Here is a 25,828-nt window from a genome sequence, read left to right as displayed (position 1 = left end):
ATCCATAAGGCCTGTGTCAATTTTGAAAATGGTATTTAGGTGCATTGTAAAATCTGACTTGCTCAGAGAAATCATCAATTATGTACAGATCAGACCAAAACTACAGCTCTTTCCTTGAAATCCACTGAGGATTGAATTTCCCTGAAATTCTCCTCACATGCATACCTCAGTAGTGAGCTCCAAGCACTCCTACACTCATTTCCAAATGCAACCTCCACAAAGTGTTTTGTTTTGTTTAAGGCCACTGTAGGGAAAGGTTTGAGCTTAGGGTGTCAACCCTAATACAAGTGTAGAAACTGAATTTCAGTCTAGTCCTGCCAACAGTTCAAAACCATCCACTGGCATGTATGAGCCACAAGTAAACCTGACTCTAGAGCATCCAGCAGGACCTCTCCTGTGTGTGCAATCATTCAGAAACGTGTGCCACTGGGGAAAGGAGAAACATTTAGAAATGCCACACAATAAAACATTTAAGTATATCCATGTATAAAATGGAACAGTTAATGACTAAACAAATGTGGAGGGGAAAAGAAAATTGTGTAACCATTGCAATTGAAGGAGAACATCACATAGAAACTATATCCTGTGTGGGGTTTTGCTGTGGAGCCACTACGCAGGAAAAGTTAAGACCTTCAAGCAGTGCCAATGGAGCAAGCCAAATATGCCTACAGCCACGTATTGGGACTGATTGTGGGCACTCAGTCCTGGTGTTTTACAGTTTTTACGATCTTTGCTTCATGGAAATTCACAGTGGAATTTCCTACTGGACTACCTGCAACTTGCATTTTGTTTCAGTAAAAACTGGAGGCTCAAGTTATACATGTGTAAACAGCTTTTCTAAATGTTTCCATTTGAACAAATTCTGTGAATAATTTACTGCACTTAAATGGTCAGCAGAAATAACTGTAACTTTCCTAGTCTGGTTACAAAACAATGGCCAAAATACCACAGAGTCACTTAAAAATAACAATTTTACCAAAGCTGAATTTTCCTTTAAACCATTTCCAGGCAAAGTCTGCAAAACAATTAACTGGGTAGATAGTATTCATAAATACAAAGCAAGCACTAAAATGCTTTATTCAGAGTTTGTAAAGGCTTGCTTGAAGAATTTCTGTTTAATTATCACAGGTAATTTGAAGCCTGACCTTTGAAAGTATCCAAGCTAAACACCTGTTCTTCAGTGACACTGAGCTGCTGCTTATCAATTACAAATGTCTTTAGAATAATAAATCATAAAGAATGAAAATGCAATTTTTTACTACTTAACTATACCTTGGCCCCAATAATTTAATATTAAGGGCTTACAATAGAACATGGCTGAGATCATATACAAAGAGTTCAGAAGAATTTAAGTTAAATGAATGTGTTTTAAAGACGTGTCCCCTACAGCTAAAGAAGTTCAAGAAAACCATTCAAATAAGCAAATAACATTGTTTACATTTACAAATGAAACATCATATGAGTATTTATTGATTTTTTAAAAAATTCAAAAAATACATTGTAACAGAACAGAATGTATACGTTCTTCAATGAAAAGACAAAACTATGGTTATCATCTGGACCAGAATACAAATACATGCTAACAATTTAAAAATCATTTTGGGTCATTCAGGAAACATGAAACAAGCTAGCTGTTTGGAAATGCAGTAGTTTTCTCCTTTAGTAAATATGCCTGAGAAAGTTAACCTGTAAAGAAATCGGCTTTTAAACTCTAAAACACAAAGAGCTTTCTAGGCTGAAATGGTGAAGAGACCTGTGATATGCACCTGACAGGCCACTGAGCCATTTCCCACAGAGATTCTGTTCACTGCTCCACCTCAGCTCAGCCACCCAGCAGTGGCAGAGTTTCACATCAATACCAGGCTTATTCAAGTGAGGTGTTAAAATGCATGCTAAGATGATGTAAAACCATCAGTTACATACACAGTGGATAGATGTTAATAATCAAGATTCTGTACCAAATTTCTTGCTTTGAATTAGGGCCAAGTAAAAAGTAGTAGTCTAGTTCATGGATGAAAAGGATTATATTTTTTGGCTCAAGGTAAGACCCTTTAAAAACAGTTTCTACAAAAGCATCTAGAATCAAAGCATAAAAAAAAACCAACCAGGACAAACACAACTAATCATTTTACAGTAACCACATACTGTAGGCAAGTCAGACCCAAAACAGTAACACAAATTGTGCATCAGTTCTATGAAAATAAACCGTTACTAGGAGACACAAGCAATCTGACAAGATGTGAAAGTGAGCAGTGAAAACTTCATGGATTGAATTTCTTTTCATCAGAATTCATCCGTTTCTACTGTAGGCAGGTAACAAATGGAACTCAGGAAAACTGAATTCCTATTAGCAGCTTAACTCTACTACAGTGAGGCTAAGGCTATTACTGTTTCTTTCATTAAGAGACATTCAAATGAATGAAGCAAAAATGACATTTCAAAAACGAAGACCAAAAGTAAGCTATGTAGAAGAATGTACATTTTAGACAAAAACAGTGTTAGGTCAAATCCACAACTGTTGATATCTGATGTAAGCAAAAGTAATTTAATTATGCTGCTTATACCAACAGAACATCTGACACTGTTTCTTGAATTCTCACAACCTTTTTTAACTCACTTCCAACAACTGCATACTATGTAAATTACATGGGCTTTGACGAAAAATTTCATTATCAGGCATGCAAAAGAAGCCCCCCATTTTTAGAATTTAGTTACATGATCAAATTATATGTGCTAAAGCATATGAAACCAACTCTTCAAATGAAGCAAATTCACAATTCTGAAAATGGAAAAAACTCCAGACAAAACAAAAATTCAAAACAAAAGCCTGTGACAGGAAAAAGTGTATTTCTACATATATCTCTGATGGTTCAACACTGTAAATGAGCCACTATCCATATATGTGTGTGATTTTGCATGTAACGGGATAGGGAAGAGGCTTCCTTTTCCTAACTTCCACACCACAGAAATGACTGGATGTACTACAGAGGCTGCCACTGTCCTATGAAATACAGGGTATTTGGCATTGCTGGATACAGTGTTCAAGGACTCGTGCACTGACCCAGCATGGTTCATCTTACATTCTCTAGTATTGACTGTGATGGCAAAAACATTCTGCATTGCTCTGACACCAGCTTGGCTTCTAGGCTGCACCTTCTGAACGAAACACCATTCTCAGGTGGCCTGGTTCCAGCCAGGAGAGGGTTAACTTTTGTAGTAGCCAGGAGGCATGGACTAGGACCTGGAGGTTATTCTATACTCACATCACTGCTGTGGGAAGGGAGTCTCTTCTGGGGAGAAAGACAGAGAAAGGGGTCCCTTCTGGTCAAGCAGTGTGGCAGAGGGAGTGGTTGGGTACTGTCTGTTGGGGGGGAGGTGGGTGTTCTGTGTGATTCTTGCACTCTCTGTCATTAGTATTGGTCAAATTCTTATCTCACAGCTGTTTCCAGTAAGTTGTTTGAATCTCAACTTGTGATCTTTGCTCTTTGTGCCTCCAACTTTCCTCTCCAATCCCATTTAATGGGTGGAACGAGGGGGAGGAAGCAGTGAGTGAGCCGCATGTGGTTTGGAGAGTCTCAGTGGGAGCACTAAATTAGGGAGTACCGTTCTTAAACCAGGACAGCCTTATTTGGCACGCAGTGTGTGGCATGAAGGCTTGAGGTAACAACAGATCTGTCCAGAGCAGCTTGGAAACAGATTCAATCTAAGCACTTGTTGCATTAACTCCAGAGCTGCTGGTCACAACATTGCTTGGTCTGTTCACCTGGCTGTGGCACCTACCCCTGCAGTCCCATATTCCCCTATATTCCTGTATGTTGTCCTTGTGATGTCCTTTTTCAGAGCAGGGAGAGGGACTGGGGCTGCTTTTTTGCTGTATTATGGGATATCAGTCTATGACTGATCAAGGGCAATGAGGGCAATTTCAAAAGTGTATTCAGTGCTGCTCTCCTACTTTTGGGTACTGTCTTTGGAAGTCTATTAGTAATCATACTCAGTCTCTAGGGGGAACAGGGTAGGAAGATTTCCCCCAGTCTTTCACCTCCTTCTCCTCCTTCATCTGTTATAACAGCTTTTGAGAATTTTTTATTTCCCCTGGATGTTAAGGAAAGCACATTCTTGTTGATAAGTCTCACTGGTCTCCTCAGCTCATACCCTGTTTAGTGTCAAGGAAGAGATTTCTAGGAAGTTCAGTCAGAGTTCTGCCCCAAGGGTGGATAGTCATGAGTGGCATTAAAAAGTGAACGAGGCTTTTTTTTTAATTTTCCACTCCAATGGTTTGGAAGTTCATACCTAATCAGCTACAGGACCCTGCTAAAGTGACAGAATATTTGCAAGGAGCATGCTGTGGCAATGAGAAAGGGGCAACTTATTGCAGTGTGCTGGGCCCTGGCTACTCTTTACTGGACATAGTTCAATACTAAAGAGCACCCTCAGGGGAAAGAGGAGGAAACAGACCTACAGGCACTGTGGCCTGATTTGCAGTTGAAACAGAGGAACCACCTGGGCCAGTAGTAGTTGCCCCTGTGCAGAAGAAACCCAAGACCAAATCAGTACATTGAGTGAGGGATAAAGAGGAAGTAGAACCCTCACAATAAGAGGAAGAGGCAGGGCCAGAAATAATCACCAATTACCCGATTACCTGATCCCTATTCCCAGGTGTATTTGGTTTACATGGCCTGGGTTTTGGGGGAGGGAGGAGGGAGGGATTACAAGACTGGCTTCTGTGAGAAGCTGCCAGAAGCTTTCTCCGTGTCCAGCAGAGCCAGTCCCTGGCAGCTACAAAGATGGATGTGCTGCTGGCCAAGGCTCAGCCAATTAGAAATGGTGGTAGTGCCTCTGAGACAACATATTTAAGAAAGATAAATGAAAAGCTGTTGTGTAGTTGAAATTGTGGCTGGAAAAGGACAGAGAGAGAACATGTAAGAAAAGCTCTGCAGACACCAAGGTCAGTGCAGAAGGAGGGGGAGGAGTGCTCCAGGCACCAGAGCTGGGATTCCTCTGTAGCCCATGGGGATGGCCAAGGTGAAGCAGCTCTGCCCCTACAGCCCATGAAGATCCATGGGGATGTAAGAGATCTGCCTGCAGCCTGTGGAGGAACCCCACATTGGAGCAGGTGGGTATCTGAAAGATGGCTGTGAGCCCATGGGAGACCTGTGGGGAGAGGGGCCCTGCTCCTGTACTGGAGCAGCCTGTCCCTGAAGGACTGCACTGCGTGGAAGAGTGACCCACACTGCAGCAGTCTGGGGATGGACTGTTGTCTGTGGGATGGACCCACACTGCAGCAGTTTGGGGATGGACTGTTGTCTGTGGGATGGACCCACACTGCAGCAGTTTGGGGATGGACTGTTGTCTGTGGGATGGACCCACACTGCAGCAGTTTGGGGATGGACTGTTGTCTGTGGGATGGACCCACACTGCAGCAGTTTGGGGATGGACTGCAGCTTGTGAGACAGACTCATGCTGGAGAAGTTCATGAAGAATGGTCTCCTGTGGGAGGGACCCCACAGTGCAGCAGATGAACAACTCCTCTCCCTGGGCAGTGGGAGAAACCACAGGTGATGAATTGATCAAAATCACCATTCCCTGTCTCCCTGCACTGTTGGTTGGAAGGGGTGACGGTGTGACAGATGAGGTAATATTTTGCTGAAGCCAAAAGGTTGTTAAGTCAAAGAGTGAAAGATGTTCCTATGTGTTGTTTGTCGTTTGGACTTGCTCTTATTGGTTTGGTGGGTGTTGCTGTAAGCTGGCAGAGGGGTGGAGCTGAAGACCTGACCAAAAGGAAGTAGGATGAGAGAAGGGGATAGAAAAGTAGACAGTCAGGAGAGAAAGTAAATTACTGAGTACTCAGCCAATGGGAAAGGGCTCAGGGACCACCCCCACACCATTCCCCCCCATGGGAAAAGTGTATATTTTGTAGGCATTTTGTTGGAGGGTGTGTGTGTTCGGCTCGGGGGGAGAGAGGTATGTACCCGGCTCAGTTAAATCCATACTAATAAACAGTTTTCTTTTCCTTGGACAAAACTTTGTCCCCATTTAATTGTGTCTGAAAGTTTTTTCATCTCTAAGAAGCGAAAGGCGTTTTTGAGGTTCTTATTTTATTTCTCATTATCCTGCTCCAATTTTGTCAGTAATAACTTCAATGCCTATCTCCAAGTTGATATGCATTGGGAAGTACCTGTTTTTCCCATGATGGTATTGATGAATGGTCTCTCCCACTCCTTACCTTAACCCATGAACTCCTCACTAGTCTCTCCCCCGTCCAGCTGCAGAGTAGAGTGAGAGCAGCTTTGGTGGGTGCCTGCCATCTGATCACTACACCAGGTGAGCAAAAATATGTCAGCAGCCAGCTAGGAGAGCCCCTGGTGACCTGGTTGCTCCCATGCTGGGATATTGTGTCCAACAATTTGAAATTAGATGGTAATGAAGCCAAGCAACTGGACCCCTGTCACAGGATGCAGGTATTAACAAGGGGATTGGGAAGAGGACAGAAACTCTCAGCTTCTGGAAGTGACTCCTGTCAAGCAGAGGGAAGGGTATTCTTTCAAGGATCATCTAATAGTGTATCCAAGCAGAGGGGATGCCATGGAGAAAGGTATCCAGTACCTGAGAGTATTAGCTGTGCTAGAAGTAATTTATAGGGATTTAAATAAAGAGCAGTGCTCTGTAGCTCCAGATGATGTCCAGTGTACACAGTCCATATGGTAGAAGTTTGTGCAGAACACAGCATCATCACACCCCATTGGCATTAATGGCAATGAAAGAAGAACAAACAGTGCTTCAGGTGACTCCCTGACTCTGGCAATATGAAGATCATGTCTTTTCCTCCCTATCAACCTGCACCTCAGCTGTGGAAAGACTGTACAAGATGGCAGACAGATTTGAAAGACTTGAACAAGCTAGACCTGAAATATCCCATGGCCCACCAGTGTGGACCAGAGTCATTGCTATTGGGAGCAAGCACCCCCTGTTCCAGAGAGAGGGTACACACCACAAGGTAACCTGTGGTTTTACTTGCATGACCATGGAGAGGACATCAGGAAGTGGAATGGAAAACCCACCTGTGCCTTAGCAGCATGGGTACATGAGTTGAAATGAAGAACAAACACCACAAGAAATCCTTCAAGGATAAATGCCACTCCAGTTTCCTGTGGACAAGTCCTCAGACAGAACAGGAGGGCTGATGTTGCTTCCAATCCTCTTGAAGTACCTTCAGCTCATATTTATTTGTGAGCAACAAATACCATGACCAGAACTGGAGGTGTCCTGCCTCCAGCAAGGTGGAGGAAAGAGATAATCGGATCTCTTGGACTGTGTGGATCTGATGGCTTTTCACACCAGACCCAAAGGAGTTTAAAGCTTTAGCTGGTATCAGTGAACAATATGCCCTGATGCCAACAAGATAGGTACAGGCAGAATCCATCTCTGTTTCTGGGAAGACAGGGGATCCCAACAGCTGACTGTACTGGAAGATGTACTGAACCTGACTGGGTACTGGGAGAGACTGGAGGAGATTGCTTGCTCAAAACATTTTGGGCATGTGTGTGGGCAAAGGGGCAGTTTGGGTCTTGCCCTGGTGAGGTGATGCCCTGCTCCCCACACCCCAGCCTCTCGAGCTTGTATCCCAGCCCCAGACTGACTGCCAATCACTGGCACACTGGAGGCAATGCTCCTCATCCTATCTCTGAAGCCCCTAACACAGCTCCTGAGCAGCTGCCAGACCAGAAGCCTTGCCTGGAGGAAGGGCCCAGGAAAGCCAAAGGGTACTTAAGCCAGTACCCCAGGCAAGCACATGTTGGCCCTTCCTTCCCTTGGATTTTATATCAGCTGGAAGACTGCTGAAACCCAGCAGTGGTAGCTATATTCACTTTTTTCTGCATCTTGTCTCTCTTTCTTCTCACGTCTTCTTGAAGTTTGAGTAACTTAAACTTGGATTGGTTGGAGTTTGCTAAGTTGAACAGGCTCAGAGTTTGCTAAGTTAGGGCTTTGCAAAATGTTTTCTGTTGACTGAATGTTGCTCTAAACTTTTGGCAAAATTCTCTGATTTTCTGAAGCTTGCCAGTAAAGTTTTTGTTGTTTTGATCTCTTGTTGATATTTCTCATTGCTCTCTAATTCAGGGTACATAAAAAACCTGCAAGCCCTTTCAAAACACTCAACAAGTGACTTCTGGGGTCTTACAGGAATGAATGGCAAAACCACCCCATTGTGACTGGCCCAGAGGTCTTGTGCATCCTTGGCATAGACTGCCTCAGGAGTGGGTATTTCAAGGACCCAAAAGGACATGCAGTACTCCTGGAACCAACTTCCCGGGGGTGGAAGCACCGTCCCACCATTTGCCACAGAATGATCCAGACTGCACTGGAAGAGAGTGTGGCTTCATAACACTTGCAATATATTGATTACATCATTGTGTGGGGCAACAAAGCACAGGAAGTTTTTGAGAAAGGGGAGAAGATAATCCAAATCCTTCTGAAGGCTGGTTTTGCCATAATGCAAAGTAAGGTCGAGGGACCTGCCAGGAAATCCAGGCTTTAGGAATAAAATGTTAAGATGGATGTCATCTCGTTTCAATGGATGTGGTCAACAAAACAGCATCTATGTCCCCACCAACCAGCAAGAAGGAAACACAGGATTCCCTAGGAGCCGTGGGCTTTTGGAGAATGCATATTCCAGAGCTCATTCAGGTTGAAAGCTCTCTTAGATTAATTATTTTAAGTGGGGTCCTGAACAAGAAGCTTCTGAACAAATTAAAGAAGAGATTGTTCATGCAGTAGCTCTTGGGTCAGTCAGGACAGGACAAGATGTGAAAACTGTGCTCTATACTGCAGATGGGGAGAATGGTCCTTCCTGGAGTCTCTGCCAAAAAGTATCAGGGGACACTGGTGGATGACTCTTGGGGTTCTGGAGCTGGGAATACAAAGCATTCAAGGCCTTCTACACAACAACTGAAAAAGGGATACTGGCATCTTATGAAGGGGTTCAAGCTGCTTCAGAAGTGATCGGCACTGAAGCACAGCTTCTTCTGGCACCCTGACTGCCAGCGCCGGGCTGGATGTTCCAAGAGAAAGTCTCTTCCACACATCATGCCACTAATGCTACACAGAGGGAGTGGACTGTGTTGATCATACAGTGAGCTTGAATAGGAAACCCCAATAGCTCAGGGATCTTGGAAGTCAGCATGAGCTAGCCCAAAGGTCAAAATTTTGTACTAATGTCAGAAGAGGAAGAAGAAAAGGTGACATGCTGAGGAGGCCCCACCATGTAATCAGGTACCAGAAACAAAAAGTGATACACTCTCTTCTTTGACAGATCCGACCATATTGTAGGGATACGTTAAAAATGGAAAACTGCTATATGGAGTCCTGCACAGAAGCTGAGGGAAAAGGTGGATCAAGTCAGGTTGCAGGGCTGAAGGCCATCTAGCTGGCTTTTAATATCATTTAACAAGAGAAATGCCCAGCACTCTGCCTCTGCGCTGACTCATAGATGGTGACAATGCTCTGTGGGGGTGGCTGGACCAATGGAGAAAGGCCAACTGGCAGCACAGAGGTAAACCCATCTGGGCTGCTGAACTGTGGCAATACATCATTGCTCAGGTAGGGAAGTTGACTGTAAGACTATGTCTTGTAGATGCACGCATACCCAAGAGTCAGGCCACTGAAGAACACCACAATGGACAGGCAGATTTGACTGCCATGGTTCAAGTGTCTCAGGTAGATGTGTACTGACAACATAAGGGTAAATTATTTCCTGCTTAGTGGGCCCATGATGCCTCAGGTCATCAGGAAAGAGGTGCAACACATAGACGATCAAGGGGTGGACTTAAGCATGGATACAATCTCCCAGGTTATGGAATAATCTGCAAAACATGTGCTGCAATCAAGCAGGCCAAGAAGGTAAAAGTCCCTGTGGTGTGGGGATCAATAGACAAAATATGGGGAGGCCTGGCAGATCAATTACACCATGATCTCACAAGGCCACCAAGGCAAGCACGATGTGCTGACTGTGGTAGAAGCAACCACTGTAAGCCCCTGTGGTGCATATGATGAATGTGTTAGGGAAGAGAGCTTGGATTAGTCATGCCTCAAGGAAGGGCAAACACAGCCATGGAATTGTTTTTGCTCCAGGACCTGGGTGCATTTGGTGGGTAATGCAGAGGGACAGGGAACTTCCCTGTGTACCTCCAGCAGTGAGGTACACAGGGAAGTTGTGTGAGAATAGTCTGTAGTGTTGAACGGTATAACATTGGCTGCTGAATGACACTGCCAAATGACACTGTATGCTATAACTGCGATGGACAATGAGTATGGACTGCTCCAGATGCACCAGTAGTGAACTCGTGATGCAGCCTGCAACCAGCTGACAGCACACCAGCCCTCCTGTCCTGGAAGACATCTAGGACAGACAGAACCCACAGTCATGGATTAAACAAACTCAACAGACATCTTGCAGGAACAGCCATTGGAAATGATACCTCTGCTTGTATATACATATATATACTTGGAATGTATAGGATCTGGGCATGCTATATATGGTACAGAATAAGGGATGGATAATGTCCTCTTTTTTGCCAGGAGAGGGCTTATTTTTGCAATTGCCAGGAGGGGCCATAGGTAGGACCTGGACATTATTCTATACCACCTCATGTCATTGCCAGATTTAGGGGAAGGAGTCTCTTCCAGTTGAGTAAATGTGGCAGAAGGCATGGTCAGGTATTGGCTGTTCTCAGGGGAATTCTGTGGGAATTGTTAATTTCTTCTATCCTCTGCCATTAGCATTGTTGCTGTAACTGTTTGTTTTCTTATCTCATTGCTGTTTCCAGTAAACTGTTCTTATCACAATCCATGATATCTAGCTTTTATGCTTCCAATTCTCCTCTCCAGCCCACCACAAGGGGAGGAGGGAAAGGGAAGGGAGAAGTGAGTGTGGCAGTGGTTTGGAGAGTCTCAGTGGGATACTAAATTGGGTAGTACCTTTCCTAAACCAAAACACCAGGTTACATTTAAGAGGTGCAGGGTGGGAAGCAAAAAAGCTACTTTAATGACCTGGCCTAGAAGACAAATGCAAAGGTAAGGTGGTGTATCAGTAGCTTCTGGAACAGAATTGAAGGGAGAAACCAAGAGGTGAAGACTCTCAAAGAAGTGCAATTTGAAAACATAATTTAAGCCTGTAGTTATTTAAGGAGAAGAGACATAGGAGAAAAAGATGGGCTGCAGTAAGATAAATGTAAGGAAGGAACAAAAGAGGAGGGACACATATTGGCAGAAATCTGTATCTCCTGGACCCAGAAACTGCCTCAGACACCAACTAATTTTACAAGATAAGTTACATGCATGCCCACATTCAAGGGGGCAGGAGTGAAGCCTTGATGGCAACGCTATGATTCTGGCTGAAGAGCTTCATTTTCCCCCTCCCATACCTGAAAGCCTTGAATCCTTGCCAAATATTCCAGCTGTTTTGAAGGCTGCACTGTAGAACAGGGGGAAGCAGGAGATATTCCTTTTAGACCTATGGCTTCGGCAGTTGGGGATGTTCCATTCATGAGAAGTTCCCTGGCAATTGTGGCTGTGCTATTTGTTGTAGGAGATATGCTGAAGAAAGAGCTAGAAGTCTGGCTCATTTCTTTGGATGACAAATAGCTTACAGTGGTACCAGGGGCTGATTTGTTGCGGCTTGCTTCCATCTCTTGATATACATCAGGAGAAAGATGGAGTATTCCCTTTGGTGCTGAAAACAAAACCAAAAATCATTCTCATTACTTCAGAACAGGTTTGACATGTAGACAATTTTCATTAACATATTTTAGAATGAAGAACAAAGTCAGAATTTAGAAGCCGTGTATTATTATTTTTTTTACAGTAACTGTAAATGAAGTCACCTAATTTATTTAGTAACAAAGCAGATCTGAAGTGCCCCTCTTCTTCCTCTTCCCCAACTCTTTTTGAATGGTACAAACCTTACCTTTAAAACTGTGGCTAGCATAGAATACACAATATGAACATGGTTTATAGGTCTCCAAACATTTTCTGAGAAAGAGATGTTACTTCAAAATAGCAGCACAAACATTATTTCCCTACATTTTTCTACCCCCTATCTGATCAAATAATTTAGGCTGTTTTCTCACAAATAATTGAAACTACTCTATATCAGCACTGTTGCCACCAGAAGTAGAGTTTTTTCTCCCACCTACAGGTGAGGTTTGTACTCCCCAGCTGCTCTGGTGCCAACACTAGCCTGTAGGACCATGTCAGGATGTTCATGAGAATGAGCTGCTGGAAGCAAAGGAAAGACAGCGTGGTTCCTTGCAGTAGCAGCACTGCCTCAAGTGCTGGCTTAAAGTGTTTGCTGAATCACAAGGGCAGCCCGTGGGTAAAAAAATCTTAAATTCCCCTGCAGCTACAGTGTTACTGTGCTAATGACTGATGTGACTGACTGCTCTGCAGTGAAGAGGAATTTATTTATTTGGCTGCATATCCCATAGTTTTCAAATAGCTCCTTGATTTCAAGAACATTTATACTGAAAAAGGAAAGCATATATGTATCCTACTTAATATCAATAGGTGTTAAGGTAAACATTAAAAAGATCTAAATTTATTTGAATTACTTCTAAATATTTCCAGTGACATATAAATTAGGGATATATGTATCTACATTTAAACATTTTTAATACCTTTTTAGAAAATATCTCCACCCTAAAAGTGCTTGGACACAGAAGTACACACTTGACCAGTTTTGCTGATAGTCCTGTGCATGGAAATGTGTAGAATTAAGTCTGAAGTTTGCTAGCTTTCTTGAACAGAGAAGCATTTTTTGGAAATACAAATAACCAGTTGGCTGATACAAGAAGAAAACCTTTTTCTTATTATTAGTATGTCAGAAATGATCTTGAAATGTGTAATTTCATATTAAGAACATACTTTAATCTTCTAGCATATAATATGAGTGAACCTGAGCCATATGGCATTTCATTCTAGGGATAATAAACCTGTTTGTTAACTGATTTAGTAATCTCAAGAGAAATCAAAGGGTTCAATGCTTAATTCATTTGCAGTACCTATTAAATTAATCTCAGAAAGTAGAATAAATTCAAAGAAGAGGAGGAAATTAATTTCTAGTACCTAGGAAAGATTCCTCTAATCTTAGAAGTGCAAGTAGTACTTTTAAATATAGTGTCTACCACAAGGAGAAGACTCAAAAAATATTACCTGTAATTAATATCCTCATTTTCAACTACATGGTAAAAATGGAACTTCCTCACTGCCGACTCAGCAAACTGCTTACAGGTGAATCTTTTAATTGATTTACTTGTACATTTGGCTTTTAAATTCATATGGCTTTTAGAAATCTGGAACATCTGCTTATATCACTTACAAAGACATATCTGTTATTCACCTGATTGCTCTCCCCAACTACCTCCAAAGTGTTGGGTAGTCTGGTTGGATCCTGAACATGAAGGCTGCTTTTACCCAGTTTAGAACTGGCTACAAAGGCCATAGACTGAACTCCAGAGCTAAGCACAAATTCAAGACAACGCTGCTGGGACAGATGGAGGATAGGATCCCTACAATTTCTTTTTCTCCATCTGGGACAATTTAATAGATAAACATCTATTAGATAAAGATCTATATAAAATAAATATATAAAGATCTAACAGATAAACAACTGTGTAAATACACAGCATTATTTTATGTCATGTAATCACTGTATGAGAAGAAAGACTTTATATACTTTTCGTGAGGCTGAGACTTTATATACTTTTCGTGAGGCTGTAACCTCCAAGGCCTACCTCTGTCTCTATAAGTCTTACACAAGATGTAAGATTAATGAAAACTGAAAAAAAAAAAAAAAAAAAAGATAATACAAATCTTGGTAGTTGACACTAGGTTACAAAATCAAACAGCAATAAAAATACTGAGGGGCAGGTGTTCACCACCTCCTAAGAACTGCCCACTGTAAATCTGATTTCCCACGAATATTTCAGAAACAGAAATGAAAACTGAACAAAAGATTAAACAGTCTACTTGTTTAGAAATAACATGATATTAGCCCCCCCCCCATCAATTTTAGAAAAACACAGTACAATGTTAACTAAAAAAAAAAAGTTTAAAGAAGTTTAAAATCAAGTTCAGTGCTGCAGATGTCTGTTCCATTGATGTAATATTATTTAAAACAAACATTTTACATGCTTTCTCAGCCATTTCACTGTTTTTACATGATCCACCCAAATATCTAACTGCTGTCTGGAACAATGGTTTGGAATACTTCCAGATTACTAAGCTTTCTAAATGTTAAAATAACTAATATGCAGCATATGATGAATAGAAAGATATTGAGCAGAGTATAGCAAATGCTCTTAAAGTACTGACTTTAATGGTGATGTTAAATTAATAATAGTACTTTTACACTTTGCAACACCTTACTGCTAAAGACTTCAAAGTGCTTTATAAGCAATAATTAATTTAAATCATACATTGGCTCTGAGAGGCAGATATTATATTACCATCATTGATTATCTCTGGAAACAAAGTAATGTAATATTCTAGACATTACATTAATGTAGTTGCAAGATATTAACTTTTTATATTCCGGGCCTATGTTTCATGAAGCTTCTTACAAACTTGTTTTAAAAAGCCAATAAAAATCTGGTCTCTTTGAAAACTTCTATAAAACATATATTAATTGTAATTAATTATCTATTTTTAATGTATTACTGAGGATATTTTATACATCATTCCTCACTGTTGCCTGCTTACTTCAACTCTGCTGTATTATAGGAAAGTGTATAAATATATTTAGTTACAGTAGTAGAGTTATCAAATGACAAGGGATATAACAACAACAACAACAACAGAGGATTAAGTGCAAGAACAAAAGAACCCTTCAGAAATTGAGTTGTCTTCTAACAGTCAGTTAATTAAAAAGCATGGGGGAAAGAAATACTTATAAGACCTTTATGCATTGCAGGAGAACATCTCCAGGGAAACATTTTCATTTTTTTATTTTTCAGCTAAGAAAAAAACTTGGATTTTTGTGTCTGATAAATATTTATCCCATACAAGCTTCACCATACTCCACAGGAAGAATCATAATTATTAGGAGTCACAGGATCTATAATAGACCAACAACACTGCACCTTCTGCTGGACATTAACTTAGAGACACATTTATGAAACATGTTAAAATAATTTCCATTGATATTATTTAAACCTGTGGGCAAATGTGCTACAAAAATATGCAGGCTAGCTTTGCAATGTAATCACTAACATTTAAAAAACATGTCTTATTCATCACTGGCAGTAATTGTTAGCAGTCTCTCACAATCTTCTGAAGTCTATGAAAACACACCAAAGACCTTTTCTACCTAAGAACAAATTTCTTCATCTTCCATTGTCTACTTTTGCTGTCACATACTAGATAGCTGCAAAATAGCTTGGACTCCAAGGCAAATATATGAGTAAGATACAAAATGGCCCAACAATCCCTCACAAGCCTTGCCCTGGAAATCTCAGTGCTTAGATTGCACCTTTTTTTCACAGCAGCCATAATAGAGACAATCTCCAAAAGTTCTGTTTGAGTGATGTTATTTTTATTCCTAACCCTTTCTCTTTGGTGTCCCTTTGGCTGGGAAGATGGGGGACATTTCTACAAAATTGTCCTACACTTTCTGGAGTTTTTGGTAAACAAAATTAACCATTAGAAGAACTGTCTGCATGGGGAATGGGGTGAAGAACAACTGACAATATTACTGAACAAGCCTCAATGTAATAAGACTGCAAAAACGGAATTTGCTGATACAAGAACAGTGACAAGTTACCCCACAGAAGTGGGCTACTAAATTAAGAAAAGTTCAGAGTGATGACAGCATTGCCTGCACACTCACAGCTATTAGAATCTACACAGGTACCACTGGTGTCCTATTTCCAATTTTCTGTTCCTGTCAGGAAGATTAGAAAACATGAGAAGTTGAGATTTCAATTTTATCATTCAACTCCACAAGATGGCCCAGAATCAGGCTCATGTTGTCAATCTGCACACACACACACACACATATATATATATATATACATATGTCAGTTACAATTTTCTCTTCTATACTTAATCAGTAATGATGGGATATTCTTCCTCTGCCTTCACTCAATGACTTCTCTGGTTCTGGGGCACTCACTGACTTTTCATACTTATACTTGATCTAAACCACAACTTCATGCTTTCTTGGAGAATAGAGTTTTCTCCCCAAGTTCTCACTTATCCTACAGAAAAGCTACACTTGTTCATGTGTCAGAAGCAGTACCAGCTGCAATATGACTTTCCTTGACCCTGCTGAAGAACACATGCTCTTCCCTGAACTACAACCAGTGATGTGGGATATGGAACAAAGGAGTGTTTTCATGTCTTGTGCAATGGTGCAGAGTAAACCATGGTATAATTCTGTATATGATATGCTCATAAATTGAGCACCCTGGTATTTGAAATAAACTATCACTAGATGAAGAAAATACTATACATAAGGAAATAATCAGTATTTTTTAAACTGAATAAAATACTTGATAGATAATCATCAAAAAGCTTTCTTTCAGATAATGCTAGCTGTAGTCACATTTGAATAAAACCTTCTTATAATGTGGTACATAAAGTACAGGGAAAAAATCTTGTAGTAAGGCTTTAAGAAGGAAAAGTCAGAACTGGATCTAATCCTGACTTCACAATTTTGTACATAAAAATGGACAAGAACTTAAGAGGCATGGAGGATGCTCAAATGCAATAATTACTCCCTAGAACTGGCAGGTTCTCAGTATGCCCTAAAATATGGCCCATTACAAATCTACTGACATAAAAAAAAGAGAGAATTTACAAAAAACCCAAATAACTACTTCAATAACAAGACTGAAAAATGTAAATATTATAATAAAAAGAAATGATGGTTTTATACCCCATTCAGTGTAAAAGGCTATTTATATACTAGAATATTTTAAAATTTTATTACATCAGTAGGAACTCAGAAAAGGTCAGTCAAAGAACAGAATAGGCAAATAGTATGGCCATTACGTTCTCAGCAATTGTCTACACACAATCTTGGCTTGAAATACCAAGCTGCAATCATTACCTACTTAACACAGCTATCCATGGTATTTCTAAGTCACCAGCTACTGCAATATTCAGACATGAAAAAATGTTGTGTCATTACACAATGTCTTTCAATCAAAAGATCTCGTCTTCATGACCTTAAACAAACTGATGTTATATAAAGCCACTCATTAAAATACTAACCTTTGTTTAACCTCTAAATAACCATGATACTGAAGTAAATACTACTTAGTTCTTCATGTAATCAGGTCTTGATATCCCTAATTTCACCAGACTATTTTCTGTATAGCCAAAACATAAATTGCAGTATTGAAGGACTTAAATTCTATGAATTTCTGTAACATTTGGCATTTAACTCATGTCAGGAAGGTCCTTTGAATTCTCCTCCAGCCTTACTCCTGCTTGAATACGTAAGATTTTGGTAAAAAGTAAGACAGTGTTTGCAGTGGGGAATTTCTACAGGATATTCTATGAAATATTCCAATAGACAGATGAAACATCCACACTGCAAGTTTTACATTATAATTTCTGCATCATAATTTTCCAGCAATATGTCCACGTACCACATAACCAAAGATCAAGATTGAGCAGGTTCAGAAAATGATCCATCAAAATACAGAAGGAAGGTCAGTATCCGTAAAGAGGATCAGCAAATTTGGAGCAGGAGCAAATCAAGCTAGTGAGCTGGCAGATCAAGGTGCTTGTAACAGCTGCAAGAAAGTGATGCTTGTGGGGATAAAGCAATTTAGGAGAGTGCCTAAGTGCAACTGGAGGCAACCTGAGCAGGCAAGACTATTCATTAACAGATGAGGAGGGGAATGAGAATGGTGATGATGAAAACAAAGGCCTGACCCACAGGGAGAAGAGATGAAAGAATGAGCAAATCTCAACAAGGACAGAGAGGTTGCTGAAGCTAAGGCCAAGGGGACCACCAACAAGCATAAGATAGGTGTGAGTGAGGAGGAAATCAGAGGTGTTTGCTGTTGAAAGGGCAGAGAGGAAAGAGTGGAGAATTCAGTTTTAGCTCTGACAGCTATGAAGTTTCAGTTCAGGAGATTCAATTTTTCAAGGACATAATTATCCTAGATTAAGGGTGAGGTACATGGTGGGTTTTAGGTTGGAGGGGAGAGAGTTGGAAAAGGAGAAAAGACTCCAGAAAAGTGAAACTATTTAGAGTAACACTGTGCTGAGGTGAATTATGTGATCCTGCTCCATTTTCTCATGTGAAGACAGAAAACCAAATGCAGATATTTAGCATAATTACATAATTAAATTTGAATTTGAGAGTTAACATCAAAAAAGAGTTCTGCATTTCTCCTTCATATGTAGATTGTTTCAAAGGAATGGACTGGCAAACTTGAATAAATGTAATTCATATCAGCCTTTTACATTATCTGAAATTACTCCTAGAGCTGGCTGTCTCCTGTCTTGGTGGTTGCTTCCTCTTTATTCATTTTATACAACAAAAACTTGATGGTTAAGCAGTCTCCCCGACAGGTGACTCGAGTTACTTCTCGTCCTGAGGGCACCCAAACCACAGACCTCACAGCCAAAGTCAGTATTTCTTACATATGCACAATCTATACTACTCAAGAACCAGGCAGCAGGTTTCACACAACTCTTTCTTTTTAACCGGTATCTAAAATAGGCAGAATATCAGTAAACCAGCTAGAGAACACCTGAATACACATCTGCAACCTCATTCACAAGAGATTCAATCAATAGTCATAATTACTTTAGATCACTCCTTCCCTCTGAATTTCCTATATTTTAATAGCATTTGATTTTTCCTTTTTTGGCTGCAAATCATGTTAGATACACATCCCTAAAAGGCAGCTGCCATTATCCAGACTCTGCACTCCATGAAGTCTCCAATGCTCTGGGCACATGCTTAAAACACTTGGCTCTTTATAAATACATATTATACTCTAAACTCAGCAAAGAAACCATCGTCTCCAAAGATGCAAAACTTGCAGAACTTTAAACAATTAAACTGAATCTGAATCTGAAAAGGGAAATGTGGGAAAAGGAGAGGGACCACTTGCAGTTGCTGTTTTACCCTCCAGAGTTGAGCCCAAATCCCACTCACACATAAAAATGCTAGTTTGGCTCTTGTCATTAGTTCTTAAAACAGCAAAGAGAAAAAAACACTCCCTTCCCTTTCTTGTTAATATGTTTTTTAATATTAGATGTGTTAGAAGTTTTTTCAAGTATTAAAAAAAAATATATGCAAGCTATATTTAATTTGTGTTACACTGGATAAAATAATTTTCACTGTTAGATGAAACTGAAAATAATACATCAGTTATTAATAATGCCAAATGCAGTATGGATTTCCTAGCTTCAGTAAATTAGGAAAGAAACAAAATTGAACAAATCTCCTCTGCTTCTAAATTTAATTTTCCCATGTCTTCAGTTAGAAAGAAAATTTAATCAGAAAATTAGCAGATCAACTCAGCAGTTACAGAGGCAAGGTATTATTTAAAGATAACCAGCTGCAATAAGAGACTCTAGACAAGGCTGTGGGACATTTAAAGTGAGGACAAATGGCTCAGCTGAAGAAACTGCTCCATTGACGGTATAATGCTCACCTGACAGGTTGCTACCTAAAAAAATCCCCACAGAACAGAACAAAAATATCAAAATGAACAGATGGAAAACTACTCTTCTGTGACCTTTCACCAAGTGGTGTTGTCAACCACTTTACTGTGGTTTCTGGTCAGAATGGCAAATAATTCAGCAAGCATTTAGTGATGTATCAATGTAACTCCTAGCAAGAGTGCATTATAATTGACAAAGTTGAGTAAATTTGAAAACAATTCAGAAGCCATGTCCAATGCAACAGCTGTACCTAGTAATTAAAAATGCACACAATATACTATAAATCACCTGTGAAATATACCCAAAAGAATTACGTATTTCATCAAAATATAACACACAAACATTAAAAAGGCCGAAACTGCAAAACAGAAACTTTATTCGCAAACTGTAGACTTCAGTTCCTGTTCATGGAAACACATGGGTATTAAATTATCTACTGGAAATCTTCACCAAAATCCCCAGTTGAAAAACAATTAGAGGACTATATAAAAAATCTCTTTCTGAAATTATTGACGGCCAGAACTACAAAGGTCACATAAATTTTGTTTCCTTCAATGTGAAGATGTATTAGTATGTAAAATTTCATAAATACATCATTTATGTTGCATTTATTATCTCTGAAAAGCTGGTGAGGAAACATCTAAGTAAGGATCTGAATGTAGCCATACATTTAGGGCTTACAGTAACATGTAACATTTTTGTATTTTTTGTATTTCTTAATTTATATTTTTTAATCTAATATTGAAGTAGACTTTTCAAAATACTAATACTAAAAATACTAAAATAAATGTTATTTACAGAAAAATATCAAATTTTCTCATTACAGACTTAAGAAACTCTTCAGAATATCTATTTGCTTCTTTGTCTCCTTTTTCTTTTTTTTTTTCCTGTCACTGAGAACAATTGTATGAGATCAAGTATCTTTGTTCCTTAGGAGATCATCTGCTCCTGCTGCTCATTTACCATCTGAAATCATAATCATCTGTTGCTGACAATCTAATCATCTTCACAGTAACTAATTGTGATGTCACAAACAAATGGTTATGATTTCAGGTGGTGAACAAACAGCAGGAGCAGATGTAGTCTGAAGAACAAAGACTATAAAGTCATGCACGAATCCCTAGTAATAAAATGTTAGGCAAGAAAAACAAAGAGTCTGTCCTCTACAGAGAGGTAAGATTGCTCTGAATGTGTTGTTTGTTTTTTTTTTTAAATTATCAGTTTTTCAGTACTTTGTGACTCCCAAAATTGTAAGAAATAGGTAAAGGAAAACTATACAATGAAAAACTGAAGTTGGGAAACACCTAAAAACAGTTATGGTAATTTTTTCCTCTTTGAATTATAATATATAAAACCAGAGTTACACTTTACTTTTATTTTTATACTGTTCTTCATAGCTTATCTACAGAAGACATCTCCCAGAAGACAACCTGTATGATGTTTGTGATTAACCCATCCAGAAATACAAAACAAAGATATGTTCCCATGAAAATGCACTTTGTAATAGGATTGTTTATTTGTTGCATGTTTTGTTTTTGTTGATAACTGCTTAAGTCAAATCAAGAGAGATAAATGAGATTCTGTTTACAGTAAACATCTTCTGTATGGGCTGCAAATGCTTCTGGTCTGCTCACAGTCTCTCAGCCTCTTCCAGAAGCATAAGGGAAAAAAACTCAATGTTCTTGACATTTCACGTGTGAAGAATGTCAACGATATCCTAAACCAAGAAACCAATAGCTTTATGTTTCATCTTTCTTTGAAACTGTGAAATGAAAAAGAAAGGTAAAGAAGTAAACCTGTGGGAAGAAGCTTTGCCAGTGAGTAGGAGGAACAGAACTGAGGTTTGCCACATGGATAATGCAAGAGTAACATGATAGAGGGCAGCAGGACAAGTAAATTTTCAAGAATATTTAATAGGAAGATACAGACTGTAAAGTATTTCTCAACAAAAACAAGTGACATTGTAAGAGTACAATGGAATCTGTTCTTCAACTAAAATATAGAACTGTTATGATTTTGTTTTCTATTGTACTGAAGTTTACAAATTCCCTTTACTATTCCAGCTTTATTTGACTCGGATGGAAACTCAGGGAATTAGGCACACAAAGAAATACTATCTATCTGCAAAAGGAAACTGATGCACAGTACCCTGCCCTAGCAGGACACAACTGTTTTCCTGGAATAAAATTACTTGAAATATGAATAAAAGCTGCCAAGAGGTAGATGTAGCAACCTCAGAGCCTCAGATTTTCAAGACCACTGAAAGTTAGGTTTATGGTAACAAGAAATACAAACTATTCATTTCTCTTCTAAGAAGGATACAAAAGGGAGAAAGCTGCTCCATTTGCCCTCTTTTAAAGCTTTCTAACTTAAAAAAATTACTTTAAAAATTCAAGAGTAAATTCACCTACCAAAAAGTGTTGATCTTAAAAATAAACTAACATATTCATACCAGAAAGGATGTGACATTTTTGATCTAAAAGCGTGGAACTTGTTTGGAACTGCCTTTAAAAAGCCCTGCACTTCACAGGTGCATGAGAGATCATGCACAAAAGTGATTACTTTTATTCAGAACACCCTGGCAGTGCTCAAAGTCAGGCTGGATAAGTACTTGAGCAATCTTGTCTAGTGAATGGTGTCCCTGCACATGGCAGGGGTGGCTGGGACTAGATAATCTTTAAGATTCATTCCAATCCTGTAACATTCTATGATGCACTTTAATCACCTATTATTAATGTTGCCTCTAGATGGGAACACTCAAAAAAAGAGGTTAAGAGATTAAGAACAGTGATCTCTGAACAAACTCTCTATGTCAACTAGCATGCTACCTCTATCTCCTTTGACTTTCAATTTACTTGTAGATCAGAAGATTGGAAATGAAGGCATTGTACATTACAAAAGTGACCTAGAATGAAAACCTGTTTCTGTACTGTGGCTCTGGTGGCTGCAAGAAGGTATGTGAGCAGGTCAATCTGTGAAAAATAAGTTATTTGGTCAGGCCAGCTTTAAAATATAATTTCTGTTAATCTTGTCTCCTGTTGAATGAGTTTGCCTTTGTGTTCTCCTTCTAGATTGGGATTTACAGTGCAACTATCAAAGTTGTCTAGGGCAGTCTAAGAGATTGTTTTATCTTGTTGGTTTAACAGAAGATTGTGGTTTCATCTAGAAGTGTCTTTGCTACAAGACACTGCAAGGACAGGAGAAAAGTTAGAGGTCTTATTCTGCTGTCTCAAACTCTAAAATGTTAACATTTGAAGATATTTCACTGGCCTTATCCTCAAGAGATTTTGATGATACAAACACAAATACCTTAAAAGTATTGATAGGGGTTGATGACAGGGCTGTAAGGAAGCAATTAATAGGAAATCTTAGATCCTGTGGAATACTTCCTGTCAGGAAACACAATGACGTGCTGAATCCAAGATCACTTTAAACACTAGCAAACTGTTGTGTAAATTGAAGCACAAATTATTCCTCTGGTCTCTGGGTCACTCTCTGGTGACTGGGAAAACCACGTATATAATGGAACACTACTGAAACTCCTTAAATCTGCTTTTAGGACCATGTCTTTCAGATGTATATAGGCAAAAAATAAAAGGTAGCTCGTGTGTGTCCATGTCTGTACAGTCCTTAGTTGAGGGAGATAATGTCTGGGACCCTTAAAAAGTTCAAAACTATACATGGTTCTACAGAAAAATCTGAGGCTCATGAAAAAGTGAAAAAGTATGGTTTATATTATCTTTACCACTTTAATCAGCAAAAATCTAATTATAAACTCACGAAGTTCTGTCCTATTCTTTACTGTTGCAGTGAAACTGAATTCAGTCTTTACCAACAAGGTTTCTTGGGCTTTTGTGTCTTATAGACAAAGCTCAAGGAAGAGAGGAACTACCAGTAGCAGAACCTCATCAGAATCAGGGATGTTGTGACAAAACCTAGAAGTCAGCCCATACAAATCACAAAATCTCAGAACTGCATATTGGGTCAGGTTCTGCTCAATCAGGGTCATCCCAGAGCATATGGCACAGGATTGTGGCCAGATGGTTCTTGAATATCTCCAGTAAAGGAGACTCCATAACCCCTCTGGATAACCCGTTCCAGAGCTCTGTCACTGGACAGTGAAGTTCTTCCTCATATTCAGGTGGAATTTCCTGTGCACCCATTGGACCAAGTGGGAAATATCTTAGCGTGCTGAGTCAACCAGCTTGCATCATTATGAGGCCACTCTCTGTTCTCTTCAAAAAGTCATGGAGATCAGAAGAAATCTCCAGTGCCTGGAGAAATGCATTATACTCAAAAAAGGCAGGCTGGTCAACCTCAGTCTGGTCTCTGGGAAAATCACGCAGACCTCTTAAAGCCATTTGTGGGCGCACAGTGTGATTGTCTTCCATGATAAAGTGACTGGTTTTATGAATGGAGAGCATTCATTTTATGAATGGAAAGTACCTTGGCTTTAGCAAGGATTTTGACATTGTGTCTCCCACAGCATCCTTGTCTCTAAGCTGTGATTTTAGAGTCTAGGTAGATAAATTCCTAGATAATGGAAATCTGTTGGGACCCAACAGCAGCCTTCCAGTATCTAAGAAGAGGTTGTCAGAAAAGATAGAGCCAGGCACATTACTGAGGTACATAGCAGAAGAACAGGAATGATAGTCATAAACAAACAGAACACGTTCTGACAAGGATAAAATTGGAAAAAAAATCAGTGTGAAGAGACTTAAGCACTGGAACAGGCTACCCAGAGAAGCTACAGAACCTTCATCCCTGGAGAGCTGTTAAAAAGCCATAAGCAACCTTAACTCTGCACTGACTGTGCTTTGAGCAAGCAGTTTAGGTGACCTCCTAAAATCCCTTACAAACTGAAGGATTCAATGATACAATTAGTAAATAAAAATTTCCTTGTTCCTGCACTTGTTCATACCTACACTCACACACAGGACGCTCAGGGATTAATTTGTCTAATTGTAATAAAAACCCCAAAGTATTTACCAAAAGCATTTCAATTGTCTTGGATAATCCAAATCATACAGAGACAAGGAGAAATAAGTATCAATATGAATTTATAAAGCAATACTTACTGTTACTTGTTGGCTCAGGAAACCCAACATTTTGGCCATTCCAACTTTTGTTTTCTCCAAGCTGAAACAGATAGAAAAAGACAAGTAACTAAAGAGCAAACTACTCCCTAAACAGAGCATGCCTGTTTATAAGTTTAGTTGTAAGCCACTAAAAATGATGAGTTGAGATTGCCGCATCTGTTCACAAAATTTTGCTAACTCATCTTAATTTTTGCCTAAGATAGGTTATTTGAGTAATGTACCCTTCATGAGTAAACATTAGCAACTATTGCCTAACACTGAAATATAAATGTTTCCCCAAGGATTAGGTTCAACTCAATATGTTACCAAATCAGACTTAAATAAAATTAAATGTTTTAAGCAGCTCTCAACTGAAAACATAAACAGCCAACAGAGAAATTACGTTCTAAGATCCTAATTACTGCCTATGAAGGAATGTGTAAACACTATAAAGTACTTGGGTGTAATTTTAAAATATTTACTTGTTAGGAATCAATTTAGTCACTGAAGTGGAAGTAAAAATTATTGCAATTTTCCATTATTTTAATATATTTTTTGAGGAAGCAAATTGTCTTCAAATTAATTTTACTATGTTTAATACTGGGTATTACTCTGATATGGAAAAGGGGAACAATTAACACAGAGGTTCAAAATGAAGCCAAAACTGAGGTTTACACAGTAAATAAGATGGTAATGTTCTAGGTTTATGTATAAAACTGGATAAACAAGTCCAACCTTCCTCATTACTTAGGAGCTATTGACAACCAGCTCTATGAATGTGAAATGAATGATCCTTTTCAGATTTCACTGTGATGTTCTATGCAAACAGAAAACCTCACTGCAATGCAGGCTATATGCCAGAACAAAGTTGTAATCATTCGCTCTTGAAGATGGGGTTGGAAAGTCAAAGAAATGAGAAGAAAAATCAACCACCTGAAACCTGCCCCTGCATCTCAGAAATTGCGTTAAGGCTGTTTAGATTGCTACCATGTCATAATATAGACTACTAGATTATACATTTTACTTGGGAAAGAGGAGGGGGGAATACACTATGAAAAGCAGGTACT

General features: G+C 39.4%; 1 protein-coding gene across 4 annotated transcripts in view; it reads right to left on the bottom strand.

The window, feature by feature from the left end:
* STAU2 (staufen double-stranded RNA binding protein 2) overlaps positions 1-25,828 on the bottom strand; it is a 171,510-nt gene that overhangs the window by 74,409 nt on the left and 71,273 nt on the right. For all 4 annotated transcript variants that reach the window (XM_014255101.2, XM_005517089.2, XM_014255111.2 and 1 more), the window contains exons 11-12: positions 24,762-24,822; positions 11,418-11,725 (exon numbers count right to left, since the gene is read on the bottom strand). In XM_014255101.2, coding sequence (XP_014110576.1) covers positions 11,418-11,725; positions 24,762-24,822 — 369 coding nt within the window. The remainder of the gene's footprint in view (positions 1-11,417; positions 11,726-24,761; positions 24,823-25,828) is intronic.

The sequence above is a fragment of the Pseudopodoces humilis genome, chromosome 1 (genome assembly GCF_049639895.1).
Source record: "Pseudopodoces humilis isolate 2021_Gansu_Grassland_sample_001 chromosome 1, ASM4963989v1, whole genome shotgun sequence".
NCBI classification, from domain to species: domain Eukaryota; kingdom Metazoa; phylum Chordata; class Aves; order Passeriformes; family Paridae; genus Pseudopodoces; species Pseudopodoces humilis.
The sequence above is the reverse complement of the archived record's forward strand: the minus strand, read 5'-3'. Positions and strand labels throughout refer to the sequence as shown.